Source organism: Pteropus vampyrus, unplaced genomic scaffold (assembly GCF_000151845.1).
Source record: "Pteropus vampyrus isolate Shadow unplaced genomic scaffold, Pvam_2.0 Scaffold271, whole genome shotgun sequence".
In the NCBI taxonomy this organism is placed as follows: domain Eukaryota; kingdom Metazoa; phylum Chordata; class Mammalia; order Chiroptera; family Pteropodidae; genus Pteropus; species Pteropus vampyrus.
The window spans coordinates 1,229,342-1,242,068 of NW_011889052.1; the positions used below are offsets into that span (position 1 = coordinate 1,229,342).

General features: G+C 52.3%; 1 protein-coding gene across 1 annotated transcript in view; it reads right to left on the reverse strand.

Moving 5' to 3' along the window:
* Positions 1-805: 805 nt before the first annotated feature.
* Positions 806-12,727, reverse strand: part of PFKFB4 (6-phosphofructo-2-kinase/fructose-2,6-biphosphatase 4) — a 38,614-nt gene continuing 26,692 nt past the window's right edge. The window contains exons 9-13 of the mRNA XM_023520561.1: positions 7,418-7,522; positions 5,805-5,934; positions 5,635-5,697; positions 4,688-4,752; positions 806-2,919 (exon numbers count right to left, since the gene is read on the reverse strand). Coding sequence (XP_023376329.1) covers positions 2,860-2,919; positions 4,688-4,752; positions 5,635-5,697; positions 5,805-5,934; positions 7,418-7,522 — 423 coding nt within the window. The 3' untranslated portion in view covers positions 806-2,859. The remainder of the gene's footprint in view (positions 2,920-4,687; positions 4,753-5,634; positions 5,698-5,804; positions 5,935-7,417; positions 7,523-12,727) is intronic.

Below are 12,727 nucleotides of genomic sequence, written 5' to 3' on the forward strand. Positions count from 1 at the left end.
TGCTGATAGTTACATTTCATTCCTTCTGCTGTTGCTTTGCTACTAAAAATCTTCAACATCTCCTTCAGAAAGTGCTGAAGCCTCCAAGGCGGTCGGGTGTCCACCCCGCGAACTCAACGCGAGGACCACTGAGCTGCCACCCAGCCTCACCCGCCGGGAGACAGGCGTAGCTGATAACCTCCTGAGCCCGGCGATGAGCCCAGGGGTTTGTCATCCACTGTGACACAGCCAGGTAAGGCAGAGCCAAAGCTGTCGGCAACCCCAAACCAGACAGGAGCAGCCCAGCCACAGCCACCCTCCACCCTGAGAGGTGCAGGTGGACACCCAGCCACGCCCAGCCTTATCATACCCAGGTAGAAAACCCCTGCTACCTGCTCCCAAGGCCAAAGCCCCAGGGCAGGAGGTGTAGAAAATCCAGTGAAATCCTGAGACGTGGGAAAGGAAAACAACTAGCCAACACGCACCCCAACCCACAGCGTCACGTAGCGCCCCCATCTTTGACCCAGCCCCTGGTTCCCTTCCCCAAGGATGCTGACATTTCCAGAGACCCTAGAACCCTCCCTTTACCGGTGTTCCACCCCAGATCGCCCCCGCCCCCCACACACATCTGCCTCTCGCCCAGGGGTGAGGGCCCAGAACCCTAGGTCAGCCCAGAGGAAACAAGGCCCCGCCCCTGCCCATATGGCCAGCCCAGGGCTCGCTCCAGGGCAAGAGGGGGTGGGAGCTAGACCACGGATCCCAACGCAGACCTGAGAGACCACAAGCCGGGGCTCTGCAGAGCCGGCCGGAAGGAACGCCTCACAAATGGAGAGCTGGCCGCAAGGCACAACCTGAGATCAGGATTTATTTTAAAAAGTATTTATTGCAAAGAATGCTGGACACAGTGTGATGTGAGGCTGAGATCCAACACACCCATTCCGGGGAGAGCAGTAACATGTCTGCAACGCAAGCACGTTGACGGCCATGGCTAAGCCTGGCAGCCAGCCGGGCAGGCAGTCGCCGTCCGTGCAGAGGCCAGGCCAGGGCAGAGGTGAGGGGAGGCTGCCTCAGCCCATGCTGCAGCCCCAGACTTCCCTCTGCCCTGTCTCAGTCCTTGGAACACATCTGGGTCCAGCAGCTCCTGACTGCCTCTGGACACAGAGTGAAAAGGCCTCGCTGGTCTCACCTCAGTCAGCCTGGAGAGGTGGTGACATCCAGGTGTATTTGCCACTGACCGAAGGGATCCTCTAGAGCTAACGAGTATGTCCAGGTGACCAAAGTCACCAAAACTCCAGGGGACACAGAAGCAAAGGCTTAAGTCCCCATGTCTCAAAGGCAGTGTGGCATGGTCCTCTGGCCTTGGGTCTAAGGGGCTTGGGACTCTGATGGGAGATAAATCCAGAAGGGGAACCCTGCCCCGCCCCCTCCTGGACTCTCTCCACCACATCTGTCCACAGCTGCTGCAGCACGTGAGGCTAAGACCACCAGCCGGGGCCAGGGACATGGGCTTCCATCAGGGGCAGGTGGTGCCTGCAGGCGGGGACACCCCGGGGGACTGGGAAAGGTAAGCTGTTCTACCAGGCACAGCCTGGGAAAGGCTGCAGGTACAAAGCGGGCTTGGGATCCTGGGGCCTGGCTTCACCGAGGCCCACCTGTGCGCAGCAGGCATCCGACTGCAAATCCAGTCACTCTCACCCAGGCCCCAACTTGCTGGCAATGAGTTTGCCAAGCTATAAAATGGAGCTGGAAGCTGCTGCCTGGCCTGCCTTTCTGGGCCCGAACGAACTCGGGGGGCATCACAGGTGACTGAATTCCCGAGGTCATTTGCAACGGGCTCCCAAGCACCTGAATCGAAAGCTGTGACGTGTCTGGGAACATCCTTGCTGGAGAAGGCTGCCTCCGGGTCCAGCCTTCCCCCTGTTCAGCCCCACAGGTGGAGGCCAACGAATGCCAGGACACGCTTTACAGGACCACGACAAGCTTTTCTGAATCATTCACAACAAACGCATGTCACTGCCCCTGCCGTACACGCCTGTGTGGACATGAGCAGCAGTGTGCGGGAGGTGGCCCGAAGAGGGGACAGCAGCCTCTCTCCTGGGTGCTGGGGCGGGTAATAACTCATACGACCGCTCTGTCTTTGAGTGGTTTCACCGTGAAAGCAGTCGGGAAGGGGGGCTTTGGCCCCCAGCTCCCACCAGGACGCCAGTGTATGCACGACTGGGCAGGGGGACGCGAGTGCTGTGCTCTCTGCGTGCCTCTGTGCATCGCATTCTGCCGAAGTGAGCACGCCGCCTTCCTGAGTGGCTCAGACCAGGCTTCAGGGTCAGGCCGGGCGAGGCATCTGCGATGGCAGAAGCTCTAGTTCCCGGCCAGGCGGGGTGGGAAGGGCTCTCCTCTGACCAGAGGCAGCAGAGCTCAGGAGCCGTGACCTTGCCTCTGATTCAGGGAGTGGCCACAGACTGGACAGCAGGAACCCGGTAGGGGTCCCCAGGTCCACCCAGGCAGCTCGGCCACGGTGGGAACATCACAGCAAGTGCTTTCCGTTTCACATTTTAGGGTTTCACACTTCACGAAGCCAACCCGACCGGTGAGAACGCCCAAAGCGACAACAGAAGGGCCAGGTGCTGGCAGACTTCTCACGGGTCCGGAGCAGGCACAGTCTGGCTGAGTAATTTTTAGCAGCAGGTTCGGCACCGGGTACAACCCCATGGCTGTCAACAGGAAGCAGGCCGACGGGGGTGGGGGTTCTGGGCACCACCAGCCACACGTGGCTTTGAGGGTGTTCCTGCATGGTGACTGTCACATGGACCGGGGGGGCCTGGAATGACCTTGCCTGCAGAGATCAACACCTGCCCGGGAGTGGCAGTGGATGAGACACCGTCACTGGTGGGCAGGGACCGTGACAAGGGCTTCCTCTGGAGGCCTCGAGATGTCTACATTCTGCACAAAAACGGAAACACGGAACATTCACCCTGTGGCAAGAGGGGGCACCCACTGCCCGCTGTCCGCTGTCCTCACTGCGGCGGGCATCTGGGCTCCCGTTCTCACCCCGAGGACCCCCGGCTGCAGGCCTGCAGACCCCAACCTCCACTAAGAGTGAGGGCTCAAGGACCTCTGGACACATGGCTGATGGACACACATAAGAATAAAAGTAGGGGCCGAGGGTAACCCCACTTGCTCCTTGCAAGCAGGTCAGGCTGTGCCCACCACCTGCCTCAGGTCTGGGTCAGGAGGGAGGAACACCTGGCTGGGGCTTGAATCCTCATCAGTGGGGGCAGGCAAGGAGACCAGCTCCTGCGGGTGCCCTCCTCCTGGCTCTGAGTGTCAGCGGACAGGTGTCAGAGGTAGCCCCAGCAGCCTGGTCTCTGTTCTCAGAGCTGGGGCACACGTCTCCCCTGGATTTCCAGAAGCCCTTAACTGCAGACGGCCCCTGCCACGTTCTGTCTACGGCCAGCTATGCTTGGGGCACCTCAGGCCTAAAGAACAAACTCTGTGAGACTGTCCTATCTGACCCTCCAAACCTGGTGGCCCATCTTCCCAGCTGCATAACCATCACATGGCAAAGCAAGTCACCGACAAACTAGGCTGCAGCCCTATGCAACCGTGACATTCCCAGATCTGCAGGGAGGGAAACCATGGCCACACCCCCTGCTCACAGGACAGGCCATAGGAGTTGGAGGGGCAGGTACAATTCTTGGGGGCAGGCTTCCTGAGGGCCCCTCTTCCGCTGCAGCCTGCCCCTCAAGGATGGGCCAGGACCCAGGGATCCTGCTCAACCAAAAGGGACAACCATCTGGGAACCTGTGGCCAGCATTAATTTGCCTCTCCCAAGGCTATGCTGGCTCGTGCTCTCTGGACCTGGGGGGTCAGCCCCAGAGGCCTGCATGGGGGACTGGCCCTAGTGAGGGGTGGCGGCTTTGGGAAGACATACCCACACATCTCTGCCCCAGGGACTTACAGCCACCCTGCAGGTGAGCAGCCCAAGACTCGCACTCTTGGCAGAGACCCAGGGCCCAGCATTAGTGACGACAGGCACAACTGAGGCCCCAGGAGCCTTCCTGGTACAGCAGACGCTAGTGATGGGGTCTGGAAGGGGCGGTCCTGCCCTTGGCCTCAGTGGGAAAGGTAACCGACCTGGCAGGAGAACCCCATGTGGGCACAGAAACCGATTCTGGGCCACACTTCGAGGAACTTCTATCTTAAACAGGTGCTGGGGGAACACAGGGTGGCGAGCTGCTCTCCTGCAGGAAGGTCTCTGCCTAGTGCCGAGACCCCCTCAGCAAACGCATGGCCCTCTCCCCAATAAACACAACACCATTTTCATTTTTGAAGGTGCCTGAGTTGGAAAAAGTGCTCATGAGACCTGGGCTGCTGGGGGAGCCTTAAAGAACCCCCACCTGCCACTCTGCAGGCCTCCAGCCTCTTCCCCAGCTGGGACTCCTTCCTTGGCTCAGACCTCCATGGTGGGGCTGCTGGGAAGCCAGCCACACCCAGGCTCAGGTAGTTCCTGGCTTGGTGGCTCAGCTCCAGGGACTTTTGCACCCCAAGGGCAGCGCCTCACCCTGCAGAAGGGAGTGCTGCCTGGGCAGAGAACTCAAGCTCACTGTGGCAGGGGCTCCAGCAGGGCCTGGCCCTGGATGGTGCTGTTTGGACACACACACCCCCGCCCCAGAACCTGCGGCCACCCCAGCAGTGATGCCATTGGTACCTGGGGCCTGTCCCGATGAGTATTCACAGCCGCCACGTTCAGGAATATAGACTCCAATTTACAACCTGCCAAAAGGAAAATGCAAATCCGTGCCCCTTCCTGAGAAGCAGCCGGAGCCACGGAAGGTAGAACCTTCTCTCAGGAGGAGGCCTGGGGCATTGTGGACAGAACAGGTGTCTCAGCCTCACCCTCTTCCACCTACTGCCTTAGGCAGCTCTGGGGGGCCCGTGAGGAAGGACGAGGCACCTTGTCGGGCACGTACTTATCAAGTGCCACCGCCCAGCACAGCCTCGGTGAGAAGTTCAGAGACCCACGCAGGGCCACGCTGAGGACCTGGGCCGCCTACCTTGGGGGCTGAGGGTGGTCCCAGGAGCAACAGGCCCCACTCAATACACGGTCATTAGGCTCAGTCTTCAGGGCCTGCAAACCACCCACGCCCAACCCTGTCACACAAAAGGTGGACTCAACATCGTGCCAGGCACTCAGTGCGATGGGGGTCACTAGAATGACATCAGCTGCCATTGAGCTTTGTCATCATCCTCCCGAGAGCCCGAAGGGGCCTGGTAGCCTGTGCCGAAGGTGAGGAGCTCATTAGAAGTTGCCTGAGGTCTCCGCCTGCACAGCCAAAAGCAGAGGTGGGACTCAAAGCACCCTGCACCCAGAATATTTTAAGGTCTAGGTCCTGGGGGCCGTGGGGCTTTGTGGGTGTTTTGGAAAAACCAGTGGAAAAGCCCCTCGTTTGAGCGGGTAATGGTTAAGAAAGGATCATCTGGGAGGCTTCCCGCGGCCACGGAAACAGAAACAAAAACAGAAGTACACTGGGAAAGGTGGTGGGCGGCAGGAGGAGCGACCTCCCAGTGAATCGTCACGGGGTCAGCGGGAAATCATGGAACCCTGTAGACAGCCGGAGTCTAGCAACCAGGTCAGCGCGCAGGAAGCTGCCTTACCGTAAGCCACAGGGGTCAGCTTCAGGACTGTGTGCAGCGGACACCTGAGGTAGGGCAGCTGTTCTGTGGACACAGACGGGGAGGGCTGGCACACCAGGGTTGCCTGGGTGACAGTCCCTCTCTCGCTCTCATACACACACATTCCACCTCCCTGGGGACAGGGCCCACACCTGCCGCCTTGTCGAGGAAATAGGCCAGGAGACAGCGCATCACAGCCTGGTGGCAGATGACGAGCACATTCTCTTGCCTCTCCAGTTCCATGATGACAGGCTCGAGTCGCTGGACCAGGTCCTCATAGGACTGCAAAGGCAAGTGAGAAGGGGGCCTCAGGCCCAGCTCCGGGGGTAGAGACGGAGACTGCTGGGTAGACCCACCTCCTCACTGCTGGAGTCCCTCACCGTTCTGGAGGCTATGGCTAGGTTTCCTCAAGCCTGGCTCCTGAGGGCATGGGCGTGGGCAGCTTGGTGCAGGGCCTGCCCCTACAGGACTGTGACAGTGAGATGTCACCTTAAGCGGGAAGCTGGGGACTGAGGACTGGCCGTCTGGGAAAGAGATCACCTCCCCCAGCCCAGGGCCAGGTCCTGGTAGGACTGAGAAGGAAGGGCTGGGCCTCAAGCTGCCATCTCAAGGGGCCACCTCCGCGCCCACTCACAAGACCCTTTGCTGAACCCGCAGCTGCTGGAATTCACGTGCTAGCAACTGGCAACGAATGGAAAAGACGCTGCCTCCTTCCAGCCCACAGCAGACAGAGTGCACAGGAGGGGCCAGGGTGGGGGAGAGAGCAAAGACCCCCGAAACTTCCAGAGTGCAACCTGTCGGAGACACCCAGATGGCACGAAGGACTCTGAGGAGCCACAGGAGCCCTGGCCCAACCCCTGTGTCCAGTGGGTCTGGAGATTTCCGCCAGGAGACCGAGCCTGAGGGGGTCCAGCCCGCTCCGCACGCAATGAGCAGCCCTCCACGAAAAGGCCCCCCACACTAAGCCGGAGCAATACCAGTACCCGGGGAAAGTCCCAAATGCGTTACTCTGGAAACTGATTTCTGAACTAATTCTCTCCCCTGGATTCTCAAAGCCGAGCAGCTGGGCGTTCTGTTTCTTCTCACTGCTATCGGGCTGGTGCTCAGAGTTCTGCCCCACAGCACGACGTGCGGAATAACTAACTCTGCCCGGAGCAGTCCTGCCCCTGAGGACAGGACAACACAAGGGCCTGCCGCCCGGGGGTGGGGGCTTCTACGCGTGTACCTCTGTGTGTGCACGCACGTGTGTCTGTGGCGGGTATTTTCATTTGGCCACCGCCCCAGGCCACCTTCTGGAAGTGGGAGATACCAGAGTCAAAGGTGGCTCTGCTTCTGCCCTGCGGCCTGGGCTGAGGCGCGAGCCCGTCTGAGGAAAGTGACAAGTGCAGGTGGCTTCTGGTGGCCACAACTCATCTGGGGAAGGTCTCCCTAGGTCTGGCTTCAGGACTGGGGGTGGTATTTGAAGCTGCAGGGAGGGTAAGACCACCCTGTGGTACCCCTGGGAAGGGGAAAAGCAAAGCTGGGGAGCAGGGATCCAACGGGTCTCGGGCTGAGAGCCCTGTACAGAGCTGTCCACCCACTACCCAAGGAGGGTCTGCAGCCGGGGCCGCACAGCTGGGAAGTGGTGGCGATGACACATGCCCCAAGAAGGCCCCCCCGAAGCCAAGCCCCCCCCGCAACCCAACGAAACCCCACAGAGCCCGCAGAGCCCTCAGCCATAGGCAGGCAGCAGGCGGCTGGGACTAAGCCCCCAAATTCTACCTACCTCCCCTTTGGGGTACCGGTACCGGTACTTGTCCTGGTCTCGCAGGGCAAACTCCAGTGGATAATGATCTTGAATTTCCTCGTAGGTCATTTCCTCACAGACGCCCTACAGAGAAAGAGACACCACAGTCACCACACCTCCAAGCCGGGCTGGGGGATCAACCCAGGGTGGGGGGCAGGCAGGGGAGCAGGTTTATGGGGCATTTTCTGGGCCATGGAGGGCCCCCAGCCTGGGGCTTAGAGCAGGACTTCTGGGAACACTGAGCAGGGGCGGGCGGCCCCTTGTTTGTAAAAAGTTCTCGGCGCAGTCCTTTTCACCCACCCACCCAGTTAGAAGTGTTAGAAGTGTTAACTATGTATCTTATCTAACGTGTCTTTTGTTTTCTGTGCTGTGGAAAAGCTACCTCTGAGTACGGATTGTGGTGCAAACTATACAGCAAGACTCCACTGCATCACGCTCACACACAGGGCATAGATTACTTTATTTTAAAAATGCCATTAAAAAAAAAAGGAAAAAACACAGCCGAGAACACTGGCTGGGGACACTAAAGTGTCGTGTAAGGACCCAGAGAGGCCCAGAGTGCGTCGGCCACCACCACATCATTAGCCGTGACCACCCTGACCAAGCCCACGTTATGAGCAGCATATGGGCCACCTCCATGGAACCACTTCCCCTTCAATCCTCCACTAAGGAGCCCAGGAAGATGTGTCAACTCACCAGTGACCGTCCTATTGAGGCTCAAGCCACAGACAAAACATGCCCAGAGAGAGGAAGAAGCAATAAAACACCCTTAATAAAAAGCTGCTGGTTTGTTCTAGTTTTTTTTTTCCTACGCAAAGCCTTGGAGACAAAGTTGTCCATTAAAAATGAAAAATAAAAAGGAAATTTTATAGCTACGAATGAATGCCAATATCTGAAAAGAAGAAAGAGCTCCGATCAATAACCTAAACTTCCACCTTAAGATACAGGAAAAAGAAGAGCAGACTAAACTTAAAGTGAGCAGAAGGAAAGGAACAGTAAAAACTCGAATAGAAATTAATGAAATAGAGAAAGGAAAATAAAGAAAAGCAATGAAATCAAAAGTTAGGTCTTCGAAAAGATTAACAGAATTCACGAAGAATTTGCTCAAGAAAAAAAAGCTCAAATTATTAAAATCAAGAACGAAAGAAGGACGTTACTACTAAGCTGTAGAAATAAAAAGGATTATAAGGGACTATTATGAATAATTGTATGCCAACAAATTAGATAACTTAGATGAAACAGAAAAATTCTTACAAAGACATAAAGTATCTGTTATGAACCGAATGTGTCCCCCAAAAAGACATACTGAGGTCCTAGCCCCCGATCGCTGTGAATGTGGCTTTATTTGGAAATAGGGTCTTTGCAGACGTAATCAAGGTTATTAGAGTGGGCCCCAATCCAACAACTGGCGTCCTTTCAAGAAGGCCATGTGACGACAGAGACACCTACAGTGAAACAGCCAGGTGACACAGAGATACCCACAGGGAAGATGGCCAGGTGACGACAGAGAAATCCACAAGGAAAACAGCCAGGTGACACAGAGATACCCACAGGGAAGAAGGCCAGGTGACGACAGAGACACACACAGGGAAGAAGGCCAGGTGATGACAGAGACAGGGATTAGGATGAGGCAGCTGTAAGCCAAGGAACGCCAAGGATTGCTGGCAACCACCAGAAACTTGGTAATAACGTGGGCATTAAAAGTGATTCCGGTGACAGCTCAGAGGAAGTGAAGTACAGCAGAGAAAGCTTCTACGAAGGAATACATACATGATCACGAACAGAATGTTGCTAGAAATAGGAATGTTAAAGGTGTTTCTGATGAGACCTCACATGGAAATGCGGTGCATGTTACCAGACACTAGAGAAAACATGATCTTTGTCATAAAGTGGCTAAATTACCTTCTAGTGTCGGGTGGCTAGTGTCCAAAAGGCAGATAATACCAAGTGTTGGTGAGGATGCGGAGAAATCGGAACGGAAAAGGGTGCAGCCCTCTGGAAAACAGCCTGGCGGTTTCTCATGAGGTTAAACATACAGTATTTATATGACCCAGCAATTCCACTCCCAAGTGTATACCCAAGAGAAATAAAAAACCACACAGAAACGTGTACATGAATGTTCACGGCAGTATTGTTCCTAAAGCAAACACATGGAACTAACTAACTGCTCATCGGCTGATGAATGGATAAATGATATGTGGTATATCCATATAGTAAAATATTATTTGGCAATATGAAGGAATGAAGTACTGATACATGCTACCCCAGGTATGAACCTTAAAAACACGCTGAATGAAAGAAGCCAGTCGCAAAAGACCACACATTACATGATTCCATTTATACGAAATGTTCAGAAGAAGCCAATCTATAGAGAAACAAGGTTAGTGGTAGCCTAGTGCTGGAGAGACAAATGGGAGGGGTGAATTGCTTTTTGTTCGAAAATTTGGAGTAATGAAATGTTCTAAAATTGACGCTGGTGACAGTTGCACAGCCCTATGAATATATTAAAAAACCACGTACCCTTTAAATAGATGAACTTGTATGGTATATGAATATCTCAATAGAGCTGTTGTTTAAGGAAAAAAAAAAGGAAAAATAAGGCAGTAAATTGTGGATTGGTTAAGAAAAAAAAATCATAATGTTGAAATACAAGACCAGCCCAAGGCTGTTTAGCAGAACAGGGAAAAAGAACAGAGATAAACATGGAAAGATGATTAATACGTGATATTAGAATGGTTTCCAAACTTGAACGATAAAGAAGGGAATCCACAAGCATCTAGGAAAATAATCAGATTAACTTCAAAGGAAGAAAACTGGGGTGGCTGCTGGCTTCTCTGCAAAACCAAATGCTAGAGCCACATCCCTGTCCTTGGAGGATAGAGTCTGGCCCCTCGCCCGCCTCGGGGAGCTGTTGTTTGCGTGAGAAAGAAATCACGGACTGGAGATGCCTCATAACTCCCACAACTGACGGAAGGCTACAAAACGGGTTATGAGAATCGCTTATTCTTTTGAAAGAGATCGTCAATTCTGAAGGAGAAAAAACAGATACAAACAAAACCATGATGTTGTACTCTGTCCAATTACATTCATTAAAAAAAAAAAAAAACAGGCAGAAAGAAAACAAATGGAAATGATATACCTTCGTCTTTCCCACCAGAAGTCAAGAATTATTTCCCTATTAATAATTTTGATATGTATATTTAAATTATTCCTTTATTTATGTGCATCCAGCTTACGAATGTCTTTGAATAGCTTCAAGGTAATTGCTACTAGAATAAAAACATCACCTACCTTCCAAATCATGACAAAAGAAATGTTTATACAGAAAAATAGGAATAAAGAGAAAACTGTAACGTATTGAAAACAAGATGAAACACAACAGTTACAAGAGTAAATGCAAAAGGGTTTAGATATTTGAACGAGAACAGCTCTAAGGCTAGGCTAAAAAATAAACCAAAGAGGTGCTCCTTTCACCTAAAGAAATGACAGAAAGTAATTTAAAAATAAAAGGGGTAAATACAACCAAAACATATGGACAGAAAGCAGGGATATCAAATTAAAACCACAAGATACCACCTCATACCATTTAGAACAGCTACTCTCAAAAACAAAAACAAAAACAAAACAGAAAAAATAACAAGTGTTGAGAGGATGTAGAGAAATTAGAACCCTTGTGCACTGTGGGAACGAGAAACGGTGTATCTGCTGAAAACAGCACAGTGGTTCCTCAAAAAAATAATTAAAATAAAATTATCGCGTGATCCTGCAATTCCATTTCTAGGTATAGACCAAAGAGAAATGAAAGCAGGGTCTCGAAGAGATATTTGTATACCCATGTTCACAGCAGCCCTATTCACAACAGTGAAAACATGGAAGTAACCCAAGTGCCCACTGACAGATGAGTGGATAAGCAAAATGTAATATTACACACACACACACACACACACACACACACACACACACACACACACACGAACCTTATCCTTAAAAAGGAAGCAAGTTCTGATACATGCTAGGACAATGGATGAACCTTGAGGGCATTATGATAAGTGAAATACTTTAGTCACAAGAAGAAAACGACTATATTATCCCACATGTATGAGTTATTTAGTGAGATTCATAGAGACAGAAAGTAGAATGGTGGGTGCAGGGCTTGAGGGGAGCAGGGAAGACGAGTTGCTGTCTAATGGGGTCAGAATTTCCAGTTTACAAGATGGAAAGACTTCTGGAGATGGGTAGTGGTGATAATTGCACATTATTATGAATATATTTAATAGTAGTAAACTATTAAAGATGGTAGTTAAGGTAGTAAATTTTATGTTATATTTTTATCACGATAAAAAAAGTTGAAAAGAGAGGCAGGAATCGTAATATTCAAATTAGTTAAAGTATAAATCTATGCAAAGAGTGTTTTATATCGAAACAGGAACCATTCAAAACCCCAAAAGAAAGATAAGTAAACTCGACGACAGCAAAAGAAACTATCTAACCCGAAGTTCAGAAAGAATAAAAGACAAAGAAACCACGGACAGGAGCTCAGGGACCTGCGGGGTTTTACCCTCGGTTGTGTGTATTATACCCAGTGGCCTAATATGCATGTAGTTGGAGTCCAGGGTAGGAGAGAGGGTGATAGAAAATATAATTGAATAAATAATTGCTTAAGATTTTTTCAAATTTCATATGTAGAAACCCAGAAATCCCAGAATCTCAATGAACACCAAGCAGGATGAACATAAAGAAAACCACACAGAGGTACACCATAATCAAATTGCTGAAAATCAGTGATAAAGAGAAAATACTAAAAGCAGTCAGAGAAAAAGAAGACAAGTTATGTACAGAATGAAGATGAGAATGACAGCAAACTTCTTGCTAGAAACAGTGCCACCCAGAAGACAATGGAACAGCATCTTTTAAACGCTGAAACAAGAGGATGGCTGAGCAGGTTCATCGATTTGCCCCTCCAGACCCTTCTTCTGCTTCTCTACCTGTTTCCTGCCCCAGGAGGCTGACCCTGTAGACTGCATCCACAGGCTCCCATGGCCACTAATTTCTTCTTGGGCTAGGCCACAAGAAACCCTGGCAGAGGGTCACAGGGAGGGAGAGGAGAAAGGTCGAGATGTTTATTCCCAGGCTCCCTCCGAAGGAGTTGCTTTCGGTGGTCTAGGTCTTCACCCAAGGTCCCCTCCCAGCAGGCTGTCCTTCCCTCACTGCTCCCTGCCCCCAGGTTCCTGCCTCCTCTCGCCCTCCTCCCTCCTCTGCCCAAGGAAAGCAATGATCCCTGTTGTTACA